This window comes from Oreochromis aureus, linkage group 7 (assembly GCF_013358895.1).
Source record: "Oreochromis aureus strain Israel breed Guangdong linkage group 7, ZZ_aureus, whole genome shotgun sequence".
NCBI classification, from domain to species: domain Eukaryota; kingdom Metazoa; phylum Chordata; class Actinopteri; order Cichliformes; family Cichlidae; genus Oreochromis; species Oreochromis aureus.
The window spans coordinates 34,273,574-34,297,392 of NC_052948.1; the positions used below are offsets into that span (position 1 = coordinate 34,273,574).

General features: G+C 38.6%; 1 protein-coding gene across 1 annotated transcript in view; it reads right to left on the reverse strand.

The window, feature by feature from the left end:
• LOC116324894 (atrial natriuretic peptide receptor 2) overlaps nucleotides 1-23,819 on the reverse strand; it is an 86,374-nt gene that overhangs the window by 47,214 nt on the left and 15,341 nt on the right. Inside the window, exons 2-7 of the mRNA XM_031745668.2 lie at nucleotides 22,402-22,577; nucleotides 18,908-19,021; nucleotides 18,552-18,687; nucleotides 16,864-16,958; nucleotides 11,739-11,874; nucleotides 9,375-9,459 (exon numbers count right to left, since the gene is read on the reverse strand). Coding sequence (XP_031601528.1) covers nucleotides 9,375-9,459; nucleotides 11,739-11,874; nucleotides 16,864-16,958; nucleotides 18,552-18,687; nucleotides 18,908-19,021; nucleotides 22,402-22,577 — 742 coding nt within the window. The remainder of the gene's footprint in view (nucleotides 1-9,374; nucleotides 9,460-11,738; nucleotides 11,875-16,863; nucleotides 16,959-18,551; nucleotides 18,688-18,907; nucleotides 19,022-22,401; nucleotides 22,578-23,819) is intronic.

Consider the following 23,819-nt stretch of genomic DNA (forward strand, 5'->3'; position numbering starts at 1 on the left):
CTGATTTTTTTTTGTGAACCAGTAAAGTTTAAAATCATTGATAAAAACAATAATTATATTTCAGAATTAAAAATATTTCGAAAAAAAGAATAATAATTTCTTTAGGTACCAATACTGTTAATTTATGGCATAAACTAACCATTATATTGGTTGGTAGAATCCACTTCACTACTACTCTTTTATGTTTTTACTCCCTGAATTTCAAGCCATAACTGTACTTTAGTACTACAACTGTTTCCAACTATGTTTTTTAAAAGAACTCTAAAAGTTATGGTCTCCTAATGTTACTCTTCAGACCAGTTAAACAAGCTAGGGTTAAGAGCTTTAGACTACGTGCAATTTACAGTATTTTACAGTTGTTTTGGCTCAGCGTGAAAAATGTTTTAATTAATTTATGCCTTTTTCAACTGAGTTAATGGCAATGTTTAACCGAGCATCGTAATGTTGCAGTTCACCGAAGGGGGTTATCATAGAGTACACTGAAATCATGACTTCTGGCAACAGTAAAAGCCTGACACAGTAAGCCACGATGTATACCACAGAGCTCAGTGTGACATTATGAAGTGGAAATAGCATTTGTGGTGATTACCAATCATCTTAAATTGTTGCTCACCTGGGTAAAGTTAAAATAATGGCATGGTCTGGCCAGGCTTCCCAGTAATAATCATTTAAAGTGCATTAGCTACTAAATAATACCGACCAAGCTTTAGTGTCCTGCCTTTTGTGGTTCATAATAGGAGTGTGGCAAATCAGCCTGTCTCTTTGAATTGCCAGTTTTGGATACTGAATTGCTGTGATAAAGCTAAAGCAACTGAAAAACAGGGTTAAGCGCTTGTTCAGTGAAGAAGATAAAATCACTGAACATCATCCAGAAAGGTATTTTATGTATGCAATATATGTGGTGATTTCTTCTGCCCTCGTGTCCTTTAGTCTTGGCTATCTGCTAAAACAGAGCTTGATCCAATTCTTTTATTTATTTAAACACTGATTAAAGATGTATTTGACACAAATAAGAGCTGCAGCCTACTTAACTGACACTGCTTATTTCTTGCAAATGACTTGATCCAAATACTGAAATCCTGCAGGGTTTTTCCCGGCTGAGAATAGGCGAGCGCCCCTGGAAGCACAATCAATCTGTGTACAGTAAAGGCAATGAGTTTGTGTAATCTTAAAATGGCTCAAATCTATGTTTTCAGGTTATTATTAAAAAAGCGTGTCCAGTCTGTTTGACTACATGAAATTCCAATTAATATTCAAAAGAATTCCTCTCTCAGATTGCCATAAACATCTCTATGCATGTAGAAAAAGACTCTGTCCTGGTGCAGAAATGTTAGCTTTTGAGCTTCAGTTATTAATAGACTATAAATTAAAGCTTAAATAGAGAAATAATTCCTAAAATTACTTGTCTGTTGTTCTGTCTCTGATTTGTCAAAGCACTATAAATTATGTATTGATCTATTAATAACAATATTGATACAATATTTTGATATACTTCTACTACTAGTATACAAAGGCAGACAGGCAAACAGATTACTAAAAGAGTCGATTTAAACAGAAAGCCAAACATAAAAGTCACATGAGAAACATACAATTAAAAAATCAGACGCACAGGACTGTATGATTTAATTTTAAAACAGTGAAACAAGTTTCTTTGCTGAACTAAAATTAGACAAAACAGCTGCAAGCTGATAACCATATAATCAGATGTAAAGTCATCACATACAAGCAGGTCTATAAAAATTAGTTTTAAGAAGGGATTTAAAGGAAGCCAGTGAATTTGCTAGCCTTATCTCCACAGCCAGGTTGTTCCAAAGCCGAGGGGCCCTGATAGCAAAAACACAGACACCTTTAGATTTAAGCCAACTGAGGATCTAAGGGCTGCGAACTAGTTCATAGGCAGGTCATCACTTATGCTCTGCAGCTTGAGGCCAGACCCATACGTGCTCTAAAAGTGATCAGTAAAATCATAAAATCAGTTCTAAAACGAAGCGGAGACCCTGGAGAGAAGCAATGATTGAGATGATGTCATTTCAAATGTTAGAACCAGTAAGAAGCTGATCTGCTGCTTTCTGAACCAGCTGGAGGTGAGACAGCGACTCTTCGTTTACGTCAGATAGGAGGGAGTTGAAACAGTCAAGCCTATTATTAAATTACTCCTGGATTAATAAGCAACAGATGGCCTGTTGTTGAAGTCTGTTGTCTTTCCCCCTTGGTTCACCTAAATTCTTGACTCCAGCCAGTCTTCTTTTGTGGTGCCTAACATGACTCAAGTTTGTACTACACATAACCAGAAAGCCTTCTTTTCATATATACTCAAGGAAAGATCATGCATTGGTTTAAGATACACCTTTCCAACCACATTGTTGCTTTTTGCTCTCAGAGTAGAAAAGTGCCATAAACAAGTCCATTTACTGTGTTGCATTTTATAAAGCCAGTCAGGCCAGCTTTAAAGACAAGTTTCTTTTATTTGAATAACACCCTCAATTATGAGAGTAGAGCACTTTAGGAAAGACTATCTAAAGGGACAGAAAAGCAACATGATTGCTATCCAAACGACAGATTTAATGACCAAACCAAATGAAGGCTTTGTGCTACACTGGTCATCTTTGTACACTGTAAAATTTAATAAGTGGCTTTCCTTAAAAAAAAATAATGAAAATTCATTCACTTAAGAAATTCAAATTGTCCTGGCAACCACCTGTCACTGGGGAAAAATGATTGAATACCAACCAGCTGTAATTTGTTGCTGGTGATTTCTGGCAGTCAATTACTGGTGTAATTGGTTGCTGTACCAAAAACCACCTTGCGATTGCTTTGGTCGCTAGCAGATAGCTATGGCTGCCAGTAGTTTGTTTTGAAGACAGTGACTTGTCTGCAAACACTTGTCAGCTGCTCGCTGAGTGGTAAAGAAACAGTGAAAAGTGTGATGCAAACCAGAAACAGAGCCGATTCTCACCTTCAAAGTAAAAGTTGCGCCTTTTAAAACATCTCGTGAGACGAAACCTTTACTTGAAGGTAAATCTTCTCCATTTCCAGGTTTCACTTCCGCTTGGTGGTTAATCAGCAAGTGTTTGCAGACAAGTCGGCATCTTCAAAACAAACTATCGCCGACCAAAGCAATCAAGGAGGTTTTTGAACATAGCGACAATTTGAGGGGCGAAACGCAGACGTTAAGATTAGCGATTGTCCAATCTGCCCCAACAGCCACGGCCACGCAAGTGATCAAGAGAGAAACTACAAAAGCATACAAATTTATCAATTAATCAGTCTATTCTGCCCACAAGCTGTGGGTCATGGCCGAAAAATCAAGCGTGGTATTGAAAGGAGCCAGATAGTTTGGGCATCTGTCTAAGATTTGTCCTGGAATCCTCCCAGGTGAGGTGTTCAACCTGAAGGAGATTCCAGGACAGAGACACACTGGAGAGATCTCAGCTGGCAGGTGAGAAGGAGGTCAAAGCATCTCTGATTAGCTTTTAGAAGATGGATGGAGGGATGGAAACCTTGGTAAATGCAGAGCTTTTTAGCTCTAACGAAGGAGCCTTTAAGATACATTGAACAGACTCCTGATAGACTGGGAGTGTCTAAAAGCTTTCCAGATGATGTTAGATTAGGATAAGAGTTGCGTTAGTTTAGGTTTTGTTATCCTTATTTCACACACATGTCAGCAGGTTGTTAAATGAAACGTTTTTCGCTAATGATTGTGGTGTTTAATTTGGCGCAGAGAGGAATTTCCCAGATTGAGTTTCCCATGATTTACTTCTGTCTCCTATTTCGTCCATTAAAGGTGGATGAATAAAAGCAGATATGTGAAGCAACTTCTCCACAATGGTAAACAACCAGCAAATGTCTGCAAAGCCCAACCAGAGTATCGAATCTCCTAATTTTCTACTCAGTGAACTTTGTGACAAGTTTCTGAGTGTTGCTTTTTTCAGCATCACTCTGATAAACATGGCACCATGGAGAGGAAGAGGCACTCTAGCGAATCAGCACATCTGGGGGAAATCTCAGAGGAGCTGATGCTTCTTGACAATTCACGATTTACGACAACAATAAATTTTAAAAAACGCAGGAACTTTGTGCGTTTTTTTTTTTTTTTTTTTTTTTGCAAGGTGGCAGTGGATTCATTGGCAGACTGAAACACTTAGAAATGAAAAATGAGCAGAGCCCCACACATTCCAGCCCAATCTAAAAAGGTGTAAAACGTTTCCAGATGGCTTCAGGGAAATTATTGTAGCGTGTGCATATCATCATCTTTTAGTCTTTTCCCCCAGAATATCCCAGTTGGCTCCTAAAGTGGCTCATTATCATTTTTTTTTCCTTTGTCACTTTTTCACCAGAACAAATTGTGTCGCTGGAGAGTCCAAAAAGTAAATTCTGATGTTTGCTAGTATTTGGCGGACAGGAAATGCCATTAAAGTACCTCAGCCTTGTCCACTACTAAAAAAGTACTTTTCTATTTAAAGAGCCTCGTTTAGAGACCTCTGGCAGCCAGAGGGGCAAAGTGTGAGTCTCCACACTGGGCCTATTGTTTGGTAAGTCCCATTTGTGAATACCTCCACAGGACCAGCCCCTCCATTAAAAACAACAGAGCCACTGCTGCTCTGCTCAACATCCCCTCACGCTCGCTGCTGCTGCTGCTGCACAGCAGCCTCCAAAATCAACGGCAAGCAGCTGACAGCACAGCTGTTTAAATCTAAAGCACTGCGGGGTGAAGTTTGAGAGAAAAATGTGGCAAAGTTATATATCTACATCTGAGCCATTAACAAGTAAGCTGGTCTGTTTTCTGAGCCTAAGATGTTATAGATCATGTTTTACTGTCTTGTGAGAGGACAAAATTAAATTGAAGGCTGAATTTGGTTTGATGCATGCATTTCATCAGAAAGCAATACAAAGAAACATATCACTCAATATACAAGTTTCTTCTTTATTAAACTGCATAGCCATCAGTTTACGTCTGTGTACATTCTCTGGCATGTCAGAAGAGAGATCTGTTGTCAAAAGATTTCTTAAAACAAATTCATTTTATTCAACATTTTCTGCCCCGTGAACTAGATTTAGATCCACCCCCAAATTAGGATATTAAAAAATTAGTTAAATGTATTAAAAATAAACATGTAAGCAGCAGTAAATATATATCATCTTTTAAAATTATATTTTTTCTATTTATATATATATCTTCTTATTAAAAATATAAAAAATTAAATAGTAATTTCTCCTTGGGTAAATCACTTCTCAATAGCTACTGATAGTGGCATAAACTCCAAAATGTTTTTAACATTTTAGTGGTGTTTCTGTAGGTCAAGCACTAAAAGCAAAATGGAGGCCGCTCTGCAGGTGGTTGGTCTTTAAAATGGCCACAAACAACTCTGCTGTCCGCCTCTCTGTCCATCAGCAAAGCCCCAGTAGTGTCTGCAAAAACAGGAAGTCATCTGTTAGCTTTATATGAGACAGAGCCAACGATGAATAAGCTCCAAGTCATGGTGTGCTTTAATAAAGGAGAACCTATTAAGCAGGGCTCCAGATATAACACTGTCATTTATGTACAGAGATTGAGTCTAAATATAGTTTGAGAGCACAAAGTTCGAAACTGTAGGTCAGGAACAAAAATACATCACAGAGTTTCCCATCACAGAAATAGATATTTGTTGTTCCTAAATCCAAGAAAAGAAACTTACCATCCAAGAATCCAGGAAAACTAGTTAGCTACTTGGGAAACCACAGTGTGTTTGTGGATTTGGGCGCTGGAAAAAACAGAGACGATCAAGTTAATTCTTTTCAGAAATGAGCGCAGGCTCTGCATCTAATTATCTGCAAGTTAATAATTAATGGGCATGATCAACTCAGATTCAGGTTTAGTGGATTTACCTCAGGCGGACAGCCGCTCCTCCGTCTTTCTTCCACCATTCGTCTGATCAAAATCCATTCTGATTGGCTGGTGATTAACACTTGTTTGTGTTAATGGTCAGTATTAGAAAAGGGATCAGATTACCGGTGTGAATTATTAGTTTGATTTGTTAATCCTTCTTAAAATCAGTGCATTTATCAGGGAGAATATCCTTAACTGCCTAAGTAAAGACACCTCTGAAGACGTGAGCAAAGAGGGAAGAAGAATTTTCTTTCACTACATGCAGATAACACCCATGATATTAACCAGCCTATGGAAATCTTTCCAGTCACTTTATTTCCCGGGGCATGCATGATTTACTTCTTGAGTAATTAAATGAGGCTTAATGTTACAACATAAACCATGTACACTGTGCCACTTGGGACAGAGCAACAATTTCATTCGAATTGTTTATACAGCTGAATGCCGAGCACAAAGTTAGAACCATCAGAAAAGCAGCAGGCAATTACTTTTTCCCTTAAATATACAACTAAAAGAAAGTGCTCAGGGGCAGCAGTAACAATTAAACACTGACGCTTATTTAAACAACTAATCGCATAATGTTCAGTTCTGTTTATTTTTAACTTCAAACTGCAGGAGCATATATAGGGTGTGACAGTCTCTAGGATTTCTTTTTGTCTTTTGCTTCTAAAAACATTTAGTGAATATGCTTTCTATAGCATCCGAATGGACCATGTTCAGCGTCTCCATCGCCGAAGCTGCTGCATTGAGCTGCGGCCGCAAGGTGGTTGGTGCCTGCCGTGGTGGTAATCCCCGAACCAAATGGTGGACACCAGAGGTGAAGGGAGCCACCAGGCTGAAGAAGGAGTCCTATCGGGCTTGGTTAGCCTGTGGGACTCCGGAGGCAGCCGACAGGTATCGACAGGCCAAGCGGAATGCGGCTCGGGCAGTGGCTGAAGCAAAAACTCGGGTGTGGGAGGAGTTCGGAGAGGCCATGGAAAAAGACTTTCGGACTGCCTCGAAGAGATTCTGGCAAACCGTCAGGCGTCTCAGGAGGGGAAAGCGGTGCTCTACCTGCACTGTGTATAGTGCTGGCGGAGCGCTGCTGACGCCGACTGAGAAAATTGTCAGGCGGTGGAAGGAATACTGAGGACCTCCTTAATCCCACTGACACGCCTTCCGAGGAGGAAGCAGAGTCTGGGGATGAGGGAATGACCCGCCAACCCGGGAGCGAGGTCACTGAGGCAGTTAAACAACTCCTTGGTGACAGAGCCCTGGTGTTGATGAGGTCCGCCCGAGTTCCTGAAGGCTCTGGACGTTGTAGGGCTGTCCTGGTTGACACGCTCTACAATGTTGTGTGAAGATCAGGGCAATACCCCTGGACTGGCAGACCGGGTGGTGGTCCCCATCTTTCAGAAGGAGACCCGAGGGTGTGTTCCAACCACAGGGGATCACACTCCTCAGCCTCCCTGGGAAAGTCTATGCCAGGGTGCTGGAAAGGAGAGTTCGTCCGCTAGTCGAACCTCGGATACAGGAGGAACAATGCGGTTTTCGTCCTGGTCGCGGAACACTGGACCAGCTCTTTATCCTCTCAAGGATACTTGAGGGTGCATGGGAGTTTGCCCAACCAGTCTACATGTGTTTTGTGGACTTAGAGAAGGCATTCGACCGTGTCCCTCGGGGTGTCCTGTGGGAGGTGTTGCAGGAGTATGGGGTGTCTGACCCATTGCTACGGGCCATTCAATCCCTATACAACCGTTGCAAGAGTTTGGTTCGCATTGCCGGCAATAAGTCGGACTCGTTCCCGGTGGGTGATGGGCTCCGCCAGGGCTGCACTTTGTCACCGGTTCTGTTCATAATTTTGGCTGGAGAGAGGGATGTCTGGGCTTCTCTGCTTAGGCTGCTACCCCCGCGACCCGGCCGCGGATAAAGCGGATGAAGATGGATGGATGGATGGATGCTTTCTATACCAGTGCTTCTTATAATTTTTTTTTCATCTACCCCACAGATGTACTCAAAACATTTTTCTCTTCCCCCGGACAGCTTTCATGTTCAGATGACAAACTGTGTAAAATTACTACATTAACAGTTCATCAACTACTTTTAGCTACTTCTCCATTTAGCAACTATTAATTCCTATTAGAGTTTATGTTTATTTAACAATATAACTTGTGCTGTCAAAGATAAATGTTTACATTTTTAGCTATCTTTCAAGTGCTAATCTATATTTTTAGTTAACAGTTTGACCTTTCTTTTAGCAAAAATAACTTTAGCTAGCTACTGTTTCAATCCTAAATTCATTAGGTTTGCTAATAATTTATTTTGAACAGTAATCTGAGAATTTCAATTTAAACTATATCTATTTTATTAAGCTAGCTATTTAATTGGTTTAGCCATACTATTAGCTAATAATTCTATCTCTTAGCCATGTTTTTAGCTACCTACTGTAATTATCAGTCACTACAAAAATAGCTATAGTTTTACTCAAATGTGAGGTTCTACTTCTGTTAAATTCAACAGTATTTTCATATAATTTCTTAACAAAGTTAACCGTTTATCTGTACTTCATATTAATCCATAAAGTTCTAGAACAATTTAATTCATTTATCCATAGCCCAGTATTAGTTAATAACTTTAAAAATATTATCACTTTATACTAACAGTTCCAACATTTAGTCACAATTTTAAATAGCGTTCAACCATTTATTTATTTGTATTTTTTTCAGCACTAATCTGTTTTCTTTGTTTATGTATTTCTTTTGGCTTCTGTTCTGCTCGTCTGTTTCTTTCAGTCAACTGTTGATTTTTCTTCTCAAACTTGTTCAGCTTGATTCAGATCTTTAAATAATTCTAATAATTGTGCCAGTCTGTCCTTGTACACCTTGGCAGTATTCTGCTATGGAGGTACTGTTTAGGCAGTAGTCAGGATTTTTTTTAATATCGAGGTCCCTGAGGGGATTGAAAAAACATAAAACATTTCTCAGTATCAGTCCTGACAATTTTATTTACTTATATTGTAAACAACATGAAATTTTAATTTAGCTTATTTTTGCTTCTTTTGAATATTATTTTGCAGGGCTTTTATAATCCACTTGTAATCCTTTGAGAGAGGCGCAATAATCAGCTCAAGTGATGTTTTCCACTTGACATCACCAGTGTGTGAATTATTAAAATAAGCGGCATTTTTCCTGACTTCAGCGCAAAGAAAATAAATTTAACAAACACACTAATGATCATTAAGTGAGAGTGGCAGTAAGTGTTGTTTGGAGCCAGTATATGAGCTCACTTGGCAGCTTAAACACACTTCACCACCGCTTTAATGCCGTCACCTGCTGAGCGGTTGCTGTAGCAACAGTGCGTAAATACCAAACTACCACCTAAAGCAGCACAATCCATAAATCCTGCTTCAAACACGAGCCTGCCTCTCGCTCTTTCTCTCAATCTTTTTTTTTCTTTTTGTCCACATTTGTGCTGTTTGAGCTAAAAGCACCACAGAGAGGAAGCGTCAGCTTGATGCGATCAAACTCACCTATAAATGAGGAAACTGGAGATCCCAAAAATGATGAGTGCTAAGCCAGAACCCACAGCTACAATACCCAGAACTGGCAGATGACCTGAAAACAGGAGGAAAAACAAGGAATTCACACTCTCATTTGTTCAGCAGATGTCCACAATCATATCTTTGAAAATAAAGGAAAAACGCACAGATGTGACTTCCTGAAGTACAGCTGTAGTGCTTTAGAAATGTCACCCCACAAACACACAGCCACACTCCCAACGCACAATTAAAACCCTAACAACGATTAATAATAACACCTGCTGGAAAACGTAGTCGGTCGGTAAAGTAGCAGAGGGGGTTTTAATCAGTTTCAGCTTCTCTGGTGTTACTGAAATTAACAGCAGGTGCACTACAGGAGCAACAATGAGACAACCCCCAAAACAATAATCTTCATCTTTTCAGACTGTTTTTTTACTAGTTTTGCATATGGCTAGGGTCAGTGCCACTATGGGTAGCATGAGGAGATACTTGGACTCTTCAGGAGTTGCACAGGCAGTCCAACTCCTCTAGGTTCACACATTAATACGTGCCATTACCAGAAGTTTTGCTGTGTCTTCCAGCACAGTCTGAAGAGCATGGAGGAGATTCCAGGAGATGGGCAGTTACTTTATTAGAGCTGGATGGGTAGTTAACCCATCAGCAGGACTGATATTTGCTCATTTGTGCAACAGGAAAAAGATGAGCACTGCTGAGCTACAAGTGCTGCATGACCGGTTTGGCACTGGGTCAGTGATGGTCTGGGGAGGCTTATCCATGGAGGGACGCACAGACAAAAGCCAGGGTTCAGCATATCAGGAGGAAATCCTCAGACTCATTGTCAGCCCCTACGTTGGTGCACGGTTCCTGGGCTCATGGTCAGGCATGCATACCACATGCCATACCATTTTTTTCCCTTTTACTTGGGTGTTTTTTTTTTAATTCAGCCCTCTGTAGGTTGATCATTTTCATTTCCATCAAACAATGTGGCATCCTTTCATTCCTAACACATTACCCCGTATGTAATGCAATTTCTAAATTAAAAACTAATAATAAATTCATTTTAAAAGGCCTCTGTTTTTTCTCTTTTGAATAACTACTATTGCTCATTAATAAGACTGAAGTATTTCTATTATCCGATTACTCAATTATTTAATAAAATTGAATATTTGATTACTAATATAATTTATAGCTGCAGCCCTGATCCTAGCAGGAGTAGTAGAGATGACATTGCTCTTCTAAGGAGCTTTGCTCTTTCTTCTTGTAAAATGTGCACTGGTCACCCATTGCTCCAACCAACCACCACATGTAAATTCTCAGCTTTATCCAAAAAAAAAAAACACAAAAAAAAAAAACAATCTATCCTTCAGTATCCCAGGCAAGACTTGCTTATGAGGGCAGTGGGAACGGGTTCCAAATCTGGCAATTTGTCCATGATAACAACACCAAGCCATGAAGCACAGCTTGTAATGTCACTGTTGTTCTCGCTTTGCATTTTTTAAACTTAATTAAAGTCCACCCCAACAGTTAAACACAGAAAAAACAAAACCCACGAGCAGTCTGGTGACTTTTTATTTCTTTTGTTTTCTGATGTGTTTCAGAATGCTGCAATTATCAAACTTGTGATTGTACACTGTTTTCTCTGGCCAATTAATTACAGGTTTCAAACACTTATAATCATCTCAATTATCCAATTCACTCCAAGCTGAAATTGTGAAACTCTTAAGTGTTGATGTGCTTCTCCAAATTCCTCAGCATTCATCATCCTTGGTGTTGAAAGTGAGCACTAAAAAAAGGCGACATCCAGGCACTCAGTTCTGCAAATTATTTGCGGTTGCCTTCAGATTTGGGAACACAGACAGATTTATTGTGCCTCCATTCATTATCCTGTCTTCACACCACAATACATTTTAATTGCAGTGTGGTTTTCCTTCTCTGTTTATCATCCCTGATAGAAAAAAAAAAAAACCCAAAAAGTGTCACTGTTCAACAAAGACAACTTCCTGTGCTCATATTTCACTGCCTGTCACTCAAGTAAATACTCCACTTCACCCATTTACTTTATAGACACAAAGAGCTGGGAAGGAACTGAAGAAAAACAAGGCATTTATCACAGTAGCTTTATTTAAAATAGGAACAGTGCATTAGTGCCCTGTAATATCCACCTGATTACTAATTCCATCCTAACCAAGGTCATGAAAAAATATGCTATTAAGTGCTGTGTGTGAACTTTTTATCATTCTTGTCATGAAATCAGTGTCCATTAGAAAACCTTGTGCTGCTCGTTTGTGACAGGTATAATCACCTGTAGGCAGGTGGAAAGGGGTAAGTGTCTTATTACATTATGACGGGTCATACCATCATTACAGGAGGGGTCATCAGTGGAAAAGACGCAGGGGGGGTTGTCCAGTGGTGGGCCACCACTGGGCCAGTGGATCTTCTCTGTCTGGGACCAAATGATGTCTTTGGTGGTTCCATTGTAATATGCAACAACCTGCAAATACAGAGGAAAAAAGTCTTAATGTAAAGATGCTCAGATACACCACCAAATGTTTCTTCTCTTTAGCCTCAAAGTGGTGGATTTAAATTTTAATTAGTCCAATACTTTTTAACCAAATACAAAAAAAAAAGTGATAATCATAGTGACAATGATGAGTCAGGTGAATAAAGGCCAAAGACTGGTCTACAACCATCTGGCAATCACCAGTTCTGAGGGAAAAGTATGTCTTCCCCAAACTGGCAAGTGGTTCCTGGAGGGCGAAGGGAAATTGATTACTAAAGCTACAATCACATAGGCCTAGAGGTCAGTCAGTGACCTCTGGCAACCACCAATCACTAGAGAAAAATGTGTTTTCCCTAACCAGCTGGCAAAACCTTCCTGAGATTGCTCTGGTCTCTAGCAGATTGTCACAATTGCTCATAGTTTGGCAAAATCGAGCTAGAAACACAAGTGTCGGCCAGGAAACTGGAGTTCAGCTCACGATTGGGACCATTTTTAAGTTTGTCTTATACTTAGTGTTCACTTTTTAGTTTAGGAAAAAGAATTGAAGAGAATTGTTATCACACCAACAGTTTGTGCATGGATGGATATGTTGATAGTTAGATATGATTGAAAACATAATAACCATGGCTGCAAAATAGTATCAACCCTCCACAGGCTGCATGTTACCACCATGCCTGAGGAGCTGGTAATGTTTAACCTCGCAAGCATACTTGCTAAATATAAGTATTTAAAGAGGATAAATATAGTGAGATCTGAAGCTACAAAGCTCGTAGGCGACTAGCCTTGAAAAGCATAAAGACAGGGAACCAGGTACCTTTGTTCTTCTCTAGTGGTGCTTCTAAAATTTGTCAAGGTGACAATGCTGTTATTTTATTTTATACCAGAAATGAACAAGGAAGGTAAAAATGAAAAGACCCAACTGAGTTGATATTACAAGAAGCGCTGCTTGCATGTTTTCCCTCAAGTCATATAACAGATAAGGTTTTCAAAGAGTCTTTATTACCCCAGTTTTAACTTAATTATCGTATTACCTTCTTTTAAATTACTTTCCTGCAGTCACAATTGTACAAAGGTATTTATTTACCCCAAGATTATGTGACTGTCCTTTCTCTGAATCAAAATATCAGCAAACCTATCAACATAATTAACATATGTTTTGCGTTACTAACCCCCTAACCCGGTATAACATAGGTGATCATTGCATGCCATGGAATGTAATGATTAAAGGAATTTATAAATTAAACGTTCAAGAGAAAATCAACATCCACACAAGCAGCGACCATCCTGAAAGGCTTGTGCGTGAGGGAGAGAGCTTTATTTTGACAGCTCCATGAGCAGCATCTGTTGTCCTGCTGTGAAACATGACTCCTGTGTTTCTAACGAGCCGGAGGAAGTTTTATGCTTTCCACCCCTGATCCCAACATGTTGTGTCCTCTCTGCTAAAGGCTTCAAGGCCGTCGCCCCTACACAGGGTCATCAAAACAATGCAGAATGCGTTCAGTGAAGAGCCAGAAGCTGCACACGCTGAAATAGCTCCAGTATTTTGGTGCAGGGGCTGCCTTTACGTCACTCCACAGCCAACAGAATCTTTGGTGTGCTCTCTTAAAACTTAATATCATAAAGTTCATAAAATATCATTACATTGTAAATACCTAAACATTACACCCATATATTGCAATGATTGGTTTTGCTGAAGAAGGCTATATGTAAAGCTGTAACAAAACTTGGTCCCTTGGTAATATATATAGCAATGCTGAAAGAAAACTAATTAATTAAAGTGTACCAAATTAAAACATTTCTTTCTAGTGGCCAGCAGGGGGTGACTCCTCTGGATTCAAAATAAGTTTTGAAATCCATCCATCTTCTTCCGCCATCCATCTTTTAAGTTTATGAGAAAATTACCGTACTTCTCACTTGATTTATAAACTCCAACTCTTCTCTGATAAGTTTCAATTGCTGATAAGTTTGGGTATATTTTGGCTACCTTGTGATTGGCAAGTTGCATGCCATATGAGCAGGGTGATGGGCAAAAGTCTCAATTCGTAGCTCAAACCTGAAGTCCACAAACCAGTGGGTAACAATGCTATCTGTTACATGATATACTGTCTACCATACATATGCATTTGGAGTACCTTAATAAAATGGAAATACTTCATTTAATTATACCAAAGTCATGCTAATGTTACATTTTTTAAATCAAATCTAACACAAATCCACTTATTAACAGTATAGTTTGTGTTTATATGTTAATATTACATATCTTCAAACATTAAGCTGAGGTAAACGACAGAGGATGTTACAAGAACACTTCCACAAACAAATTTTGTTTATACGAGAGGTTCTGTTCAGTGGAAAGTAAATATTAGTTAATATTCTGTTTCCCAAAGTCCTCTGATATAATATATAGACAAAATCATTGGGCCACCTACACATACACCTACAGAAGTTGCTAACCCTTGGAAACCGATACTGAGAAACTCCAAACGCGCAGCTTTTGTGCTGATGTTGCAATTATTGAGTTAGCGGACTGTTGATGGCTTTTACACAATATTCTCTTTAACGCTTGACATGGCTAAGTGTTTAATTTTATACACCTGTGACAATGCGACTGAAAAAAACTGAATCAAAGATGAGAATACCTTTTGTTCATATATGTATCAACAAAAAACTTCTAGCTATGTTCAGTTCAGTTACAAAAATCTGCTTCTTATTTTCTTAAATGGATTTTTTCCCTTTGTGCAAAGATGAACAAAGATTTTTATATTGTTTTATATTGTTAAGGTTGAAACCTAAAACTGCTCATGTGATGTTTTCATCAGCCTGCTGGTCAATATGAATCCACCAATTAAAACCCAGGGATAAATGAGACCAGGAAGTCACACTGACAGCCTCTCAGGAGCACTGTCAAATTCTAATTGAAGTCATGTGTAGCTAACCCACTTCTTCTGCCCTCAGGGAGGAAAAAAAACACACTGGAACCGTTCACAGCGGTGTTTGCAGAGCACAACATACAACAATATTTTCATCGGACTGTTTGGGGGAACTGAGGTTTTATGCATCTTATCATTAGAGAGGTCAAGACCCCAGAATATCTAACAAACAGACCACTTTCCATGCATGATTTCGAACATTTTATTTCACTGCGTCTACAGCCAAACATGAGGAAAGGCTGTGGTTTAAAACTGCACATAATGCTGAGAAGAATTTTGTGAAAAATGTACAGTAATTAGGGACACATTCAGTAAATTAGTCTCTCGCTGTCTGCAATTTGCTTATAATTTGGTGTCAACATCTCATTTTGTATGGAAATCTCATAAGTGTAAATCAAAAGTGTTCAGTAATGGGACTATTTTGTAGGAGGCAAACGTATAAACTTGGAATATTAAATAAAATGTGAATTTGTTTTGCATTCACTGCAGTATTTCTGCACTAAACTGCTTGTGACTCTTCTCCCAGGCAGTTTATTTAAGGGATAAACCAATAAAAATTGATTATTAACCACAGTGAAGCTTGCTGTATGCAAAAACACTGCAGTAGAAAGAACGACAAGGTTTATTTAAAAGAATCTGAAAACACTCTGTTTGGTATCATTAGTTCAGTCCCAGTCATATTATGTATATTCAGCAAATGTATCTATCCATCTGTCTAGAGAAGGGGATGGTAAACTTTAGTATATCAACAAGAACATTTTTGAATTAAAAAGTTCAAATGAAAAATACAATTAAGAACTTTTGTCATGTGATGACTCCAAATGACACTTTTTATAATGATTCAGTACTAAAGCTGTATTTTCATTACAATAATATCATCTTTTATGAAATTATACAACTAAAATGATGATGTAAAGGACTAAAAATAGCTATCAGTTTGTTTAGGTCTAGTTTGCAGAAGCTATAACGCTTTGCCTCCTGTGTTTTTTTTTTTATCTAATAAAACTAAACCACTTTGATAATAAATTAAATATAGAAGCCTTAAAATAATTAGGACAGTTTAAGTTTAATCTTGACTTTTTCAGCACCAGAAGAAGACAAATCTGTGCACACCCTATTAAATCCTCTATTTTCCCTACCTTTTACTTTTTTCCATTTGCTAGAAAGTAAACATGGCTAGGGCACCAGCTGATGACACAAGTTCTAAATAGATGAACAATGCTACAAATTTTTACAAGTAAACAATCTACAGAATTGCTAACAATGATAAATACAATTCAAACGCTAAGGAAACTTTTATGTCGTTGTTCATATTTATTTGGCATTTTGTCAAAGTCACAAGAAACTTCTAGAGATGTGCAACAGAGGTGCATGAATCTCCTGAGCTCCAGGTTCATGACTGCAGATGCACAGCTGGAGATCAAAACTCAGCCTCTTTTGGACCAAATTAAATTTCAAATAAATCCTCATTTTAACACTTGGAAAGGCTTGTTTGGAGTTTCCAAGTTTGGAGTGTGTTTTATGCCTTCACTAGAAAGCCAACTGCGTAGAGATATGAAGAAATGAGGGTAGCGGGAGCTGGGGAACAACATGCAACAAATGTCTCCGCACACCAGTAGGTATGCATCATAAGTCTTTGCTCACTACACTGTGCCAAAAACTGGTTTAACAGAGAAATGAAAGTTTATATTTCTGAAATAGGTTTGTGAGAAAATGATTGTTTGGTAGTGAAACGTATTAGACACTCGTGGTCAGCCCAGTTAATAAAACTGTGCCAAATCCCACTGATAACTGTGGCAGCTCTGTGATACTCTGCGTGCCTCTAGGTGTTTCTGTCATAGACGTGCCATATGTTAGAAAGCACTTCCTACATCTTTAAATCTTTAAATCTCCCTACTGTGCAAAATGCACAAATTTAGTCCGAGTCTTCGTGGAGCCTTGCGGGCTTATCACAGTAAAATCCAATAAGGTGTTATCACAGATTAACATCTTCATGAGCAGCTAAAATAACTTTCAAAACCCTCAATGAAACTATAAAACCATGCCTTACCCCGTACTCCCCTGTCTCCTGGTTGGTCATCGCCCACAGGTCAACGTCAATATTTCTGGCATTTTTTTCATCTGTGGAAACAAGTCCGGTCACACCTGAAAACACGAAGAACGGCCACATTAAAGATTTGACAGTGGATCACGATCTGTGGTGCTTTAAAACAAGCCAACCATGCACACAGGAGTTTTCATATTTTTCTTTCAAATGCTCATAGGCAGCATTTTCTCTAAATTGTTTATAACTAGGAAATGTCATGAGCAACAGTCAGACTAACAGCAATAAATCCTTTGCTGATAAGTGAACAACAAGTGTGAAAATCCTAACGGTAACCGTGACTTGTGTTTAATATAATAATTGCATGACGGGAACTCCATTTGCAGCTTTTACGCTGAGTATTCTCCTGACCAAAAGCCTTTTGTGTAACCTCTAAACAAAAGAAGTGCATTTGTTGAACCACAGAGGCACTGCTGATAGCTTAAAATGGTCCAAATTCAAAATGTTTTAAATCAATGATGTATGAAATAAAAATAGAAATGAAACTGTGACATCTAGGATTCAAAGCTGGGTCTCTGGTACATCAACTAGCCCCACAACATCACAATGTGGACTTTTTCCCAGCTAATCATCTTGTTTCTTTTAAACGACTGTTGAAAACTCATTTCTATAGGTTAGCATTTCCTTAATCTTTAATGTTCTTTAACCTTTTACCTTATCTTTAATATGGGACTTTTTTTGTATAGCACTTTTATAAAGTGCTTCACTGTTTGGATAAAGTTATTATTATGGTTATTATAAGAATAATTTTTTCATAAGGGTTCAAATATCTGGAAACGAGGACACTGAGTTTATAAAAATTTTGCTGGAAAAACTATTACACATGAATAGTCCTAATAAAAAAATGGAGAATTGCAACACAACTGAAGCACCTTTTGAGTGCCTGCACATAAACTAAAACAAAAAAACCAACAAGAAGAGAAAGCATTGCTGCATTTTCAAAAGATGAGAGCTTTCATCGAATGTTTGGACCCAAAAATCGCTGTTATGTCATCACTTAACAGGCAGACAGGATATTTGAAAAGCTTTTGTGTCCATCAAATTAGGTAAAGTTAAAGGAAAATTCGCTATAACGCCAGGAAAGTTTCTATTACATCCTCATCGTGCCCCCTATTTTCTTGCTTTTTTCTCATCATGCTGAGAAAAAGAAGCTGTTGAACTCTTTCAAGCCAAAACAACTAAATCCTATTGCTCTGCTTATTTCCATTTGATATGAGTGCAGATCTGGCAGCTGATAAAGTAAACAAGGAAGTGTGTGAGCGGGCACATCAAGCATCAAATGGCTATTAGCAGGAGTGTTGTGTGATAACGGTTCAATTATGCTGTAATTATTATGTTGAAAGGGCACATTTTAATCGCATTCTGGGTTCAACAGAGCTTTCCAATATGTGCAGCTGGTCACTTGGCCTCACAGCAAATACTGTTCCCTGTTATCTGAAGTGCGGTAATGGCTTTAGGGTGAAATGAATGGCAGTGTTCAAAGTGATGGTTGAGACCTAAATCCATACTTTAAATTAGGTCTCATGCATGAATATTGAGCGATAGATGCAAGATCAAACAGTGACAGAAAAGCTCACTGTCACTGTCTCTTAGTTTCTGAAACCATTGTTACAAATTTACAGAAATGAACTCACCCCAGAACTGGCGGTTCTGTGTCCTCATTGTGATGTTAATGCCGTCATTCTGGGCTCCCCCCTCCGCCAGCGTCTCCTGTAAGGCCATTGCATATAGTATAAAACCATCATAGAAGCTGCCAGCGATGTAGTCCATCTGCAAGAAGAGACCAAACAGCAGCATGAGGATATTCTGCATTACACTGGGCCCTTCTAAACATTCAATAATACATAATACAATAAACATCATTTATCATTAGGTGCTGAAAATGACACAGAGCAACTAGATTTTTTTCTGCACAGAATATCTGAAAAAAAGATTAAGTAGGTTACGATTCTAATCAGAACTCAGATATATGTTAAAGGTGATAACTTACCAACGATGGCTCCAAGTGCACACCAAAATCCCTCTGAGCTCTGGCATGGAGTTTCTTCTGAAAGTCTTTGTATTCTGGATTATCAGGAGGCCGGTACGTTATGACGAAAACAGACTAGAGGAAGCACAAAGACGGAAATGTTAACAAAGAGTGAAGATAGATATGAGAGATGCATTCTTAAAAATACTCTACATTTCCCTGGTGGTATACACAAGCTTCCATAATTAAAATATCAAGAGGTGTGCTTAGAAAGGTCAAAATGTTTTAGATGTGTTTTGCCGTTGTTTGAAGTCATCTTCACTGTGGAAAAAAATTTAGTATTACATATGCGCTGGGTTACAAGAAGTTAAATAAAGGTTTGCACAAAAAAAAAATAGCTAGCACAGTGACCGTAACAATCATGATCAAATGCTTCAATCATCACTTCTGCACAATTTGATGTGCTTAATCTGAGACAACATCATCCTTCCATAATGAATGCAGTAACCAAGTAGGTCCATAGAATACATCTGAAATGAGACACGAAGACCCGCTTTTAGAACACTTAAAGTCCTAGTTGACTCAAACTAGCTCAATATTCAGCTATTCATTCACTGGGTGTTGCAATTCTATCATAGTAAAGTAGAAAGAAACACATACTAAATGTAAATGACAACAGCTTGGCTGTGTAATACCCTGAGTTACCTAATGTGTAACCACCTAAACATGCAGTCTGTGATAATTCAAAAAAAGAATGTTGTTAAAGTTGTTGAGAGAAATATTAGTGAAACACTGAACAAATCCAGCTTGTTTGGAAGGGTTTTCTAGGACATGGAAGCACAGCTTAGGTTTACAAAGTTGCATCTTAACAAACAACACGAGTTCTTGAATAGTGATGAGACCAATGTGGAGATGTTTGGCCATAATGCACAGCACCAGATTTGGTGACAGTTAACACAGTGGTGGTTGTTTGGGCTTGTTTTGTGGCCACAGGACCTGATCCTCTCACAGTCATTGAGTCGACTATGAATTCTTCTGCATACCAAAGGATTCTAGAGTCAAGTATGAGGACATCTGTCTGACAGCTAAAGCTTGGCACAGACTGAGATATGCAACATGACAATAATCTCAAGCACATCAGCAGTAGGTTCACAACAGAATAGCTGAATGACTGAAGGTGTTGCAATGACCCAGTTGAAGTTCAGACTTCAACATGGCTGAAATGGTTTGATGGGATCTTAAGATCTTAGAATATCTCCCCCATAATCTAAGCAAGAAAATAAGTCAACAAGATAAGTGTTTGGTGGTGTGTACTTAGTTACAGTTAGCATTCATAGAGTCCTGTGAAAACAGTATATTCATGGTATTAAATGAAGCCCAAAGTGAGTGTCACAAAGACACACTTAGCTTGTGTTTCAATGATGCAAATAACAAAATAAACTGTTTGAGTGTTACCGCTATCATTGTGTTCACTGTTAAGTAATTTACTGATTTCAGGTATGTGCCATATCATATCATATCATCCGCAATAATACTGGCATAAATTTCTCCGTGATAGAAAAACGTTATACAACAACATCAACGACATAGAAATGCCATCACCTTACTCTCCCTAGCACACACAGACAACAGCTTGAGAAGCCCAGTCATATCTGACAGCGAGAGCTACGAGTCAGCCAACAACTAAACAAGAAGGGAGCTACTTTAACAACCTCCAACAAAACACAAAGACTTGCAAAATATTCAAGAAACGGTTATCGCTGTTTTAAAACAAGGTACCAACTTAAACATCAAATATAATGAAATACATGTATGCTTATTATACATAGATATTTATTTGTATTAAGCAACTAACAAAGATTTAAAAGGCCTGTTTTTCATCCATCCACCCATTTTCTACCTAGACTCCAACATAACTCTCCTCACACCTCTGTCAGCAACTCATCCCTCACTCTGGTGACTAATTCACATTTTATTCAGTAAAAAACAGGTCCTAAAATAAAGCAGCTGCTTAGACAAAACCCTCTCCAGTGTGGAATATGTGTTTCGAAAAAACATAAAAACACTATTGGTCTTATAATTCGTCGTGCAATTACAAATACAGCCTGACAGAGTGTGTTGTTACTTCTTTAATGACTTCGAAAATTGGTTCAATACAAACTGCTCTGCAGGCACAAGTGCTGACAGAGACCTGTAGTCTAGCAATCAAATTTTGACCCAGATGTTTCAGTGCAAATGTTTACCTTTGCTGACCTTTGATTCTGTCGATACACTCTTAGTCACAAAAACCAGTTTTTGGCAGAAAAACAAGTTGGTTTTTTTTGCTCTTATCTGGAAATTCTACAGCTTGGTTTTCATGTTACAACAGTTACTGGAGACCTACCACAAACTTCCACAAGCAATTATTGCTGTGAAGGAAGCATATTACGATAATGAGACCTGTTACGGCATGCAGACAAATTAACACCGTTCATGATGAAAAATATCAGATCCAAAAATGTGGCTTTACAGCTCAGAAGGTTAGAAGAAGTTCAGATTCAGATGAACAGATAGAGACACAGAGTGTTTCCCAGTTCATGCTTTCAACATTGCAAAACAAGCAATTCCTTTCATTATTAAATCTTCTCTGCGATCTTAAAATTGCTTCCTTCTTGAAATAAATCCAACCCTTGTGGACAGGTATACAGATTAAATACCTTATTATTTGTTAAGATTAAATCTACACTTTTGCAATACTAATTATTTTTGTTAAACCCCTTGAATTAAAAAAAACAAAACAGCGAAAAACTGTCTAAAAACCGTGCTGTAACATAAGTCTTACAAGACTGTACAAGAAGATTTTCCAGCTATTCAAAGTTAATGTTTTATCTTATTATTGGCAATTTAGGCAAATATATGCTGTACATTATGTCTTAATCTACTAATTATTATGCAAGATTTATTTTACAAAGGCTACTCTGCTTCAAAACTACTGAAAATACTTCATTAAGAGAATTAGGGGGAGCCAGTGTGACATTTAGGGGGATAAATTAGTCGACTGACACATTTGTGCCTACATTCTTATTTCTCAGTGCACCAATTCATAGGGCTAAAAGGCTTCCTGTAAAAACACATCACCCGATTCATTAATGTCATGCAAGAATTTCCCTCTTTAAAGTGGTCAAAGTGTCTGAGAAGAGGGACAATTTGTGTCATCTGAGACTGAAGAGACCAAATTGGTTCAACTTTGTAAGCTGAACCAATCTTACCAGCTTGTAAGAGTATATGCAAGTCTTTCATTTACATGTCTGTCATTACCATAAAAGCTTCACATGTTTTTAATTTCCACAGCCATGCTGAGTTTACTCAGCCCAATGGACACCGTAATTGAAACATGGTAATGCCACTCAATTAAGCGAGATTACCATTTCCCATGCCAAATGGCGGTCTTGTGTGATTTCCAATAGCAAAGCAAGTGAAACAGTGATGGCAGCATCTAATAAATCCAAGCATAAACAGGTATGTGTTCATTTTACCTTAAAAACCTTGATGGGATCAGCCCAGTCAGCTTTCTGCCACGGTTTGCGATCCGCCAAGATCTCAGCAAACACATCCAGATAGAAGATAGCATAGTTTTCTGGGTCCTGGATATCATTCTGAAACTGTTCCATGATGGTCATAAACGTGTCCAAGGGCCCACAGATGTACACGACTGTGAATAGAAAAGCACCAATCAATCACTTTTTAATTTTCTTCAAAACATACCAAAAAAAGTCCATCTTGTGCTGGGTTCAGACTATATCATATTTTAGCAGATGCATGTCTGGTGTTAGATAAATGATCACTCATATCATGTAATTTTTAACACCACTTAGATTACTTAGATCAGGGGTGTCCAACTCCAGGCCTCGAGGGCCGATGTCCTGCAGGTTTTAGATGTGTCCTTGAGCCAATGCAGCTGATTTAAATGGCTAAATTACCTCCTTAACATGTCTTTAAGTTCTCCAGAGGCCTGGTAATGAACTAATCATTGGATTCAGGTGTGATATCCCAGGTGATCACCCAGGGTGATATCTAAAACCTGCAGGACACCGGCCCTTGAGGCCTGGAGTTGGACACCCCTGACTTAGATTGTCTGTTAGCACATCTCTCAATTCCCTAGTGCTCTATGCACTATGGCAGGGGTGGGCAATTCCAGGCCCCGAGGGCCGGTGTCCCTGCAGGTTTTAGATCTCACCTTGGGTCAACACACCTGAATCAAATGATTAGTTCGTTACCAGGCCTCTGGAGAACATCAGGACATGTTGAGGAGATAATTTAGCCATTTAAATCAGCTGTGTTGGTTCAAGGACACATGTAAAACCTGCAGGGACACCGGCCCTCGGTGCCCACCCTTGCACTATGGAAATAAATGTTCTAACATGCTAATGTTTTTTGTTGGCATTGCAGAAGGTGCATTTTGTCTTCAACTACGGTACCATGCAAAAGTCTTGAGCCACCCCTCACTTATTTACATTTTAAACGTTGAAATAATTGCACCAATTTACTGAAAAATGTGCAAACATAAGTGGAAATACAGTTTAATGGAACTGGACTGCCACTGATGCCAGTCCAGTTCTTTGGTTTGTTGTACAGCTAAACCTTTTTTCCCTGTTTCCCATTCTTAAGAAGCAGCAGCTCTTACACTGAGATTATTCAGATGAGGTTTCAGTGAACAGTAGAGGATCAGCTAAAGAGCCAGTCATCTCAGGTCATGTATCAGGTCTTTGCTGGCTTTTTCCTGGGTTTTTTTGTGTGTTTTTTAACCACATGACTTCCAGATAAGGTTCATCTTGTGTCCTCCACTGGTCCAGTTTTTTCAAATCTCTTAAGGACATGTTAGATGGCATTCTGAGATACCCTAAGTATTCAGCTAATAGCTTTCTAAAATTGATTTGTTGGTGCAAAAAATAAT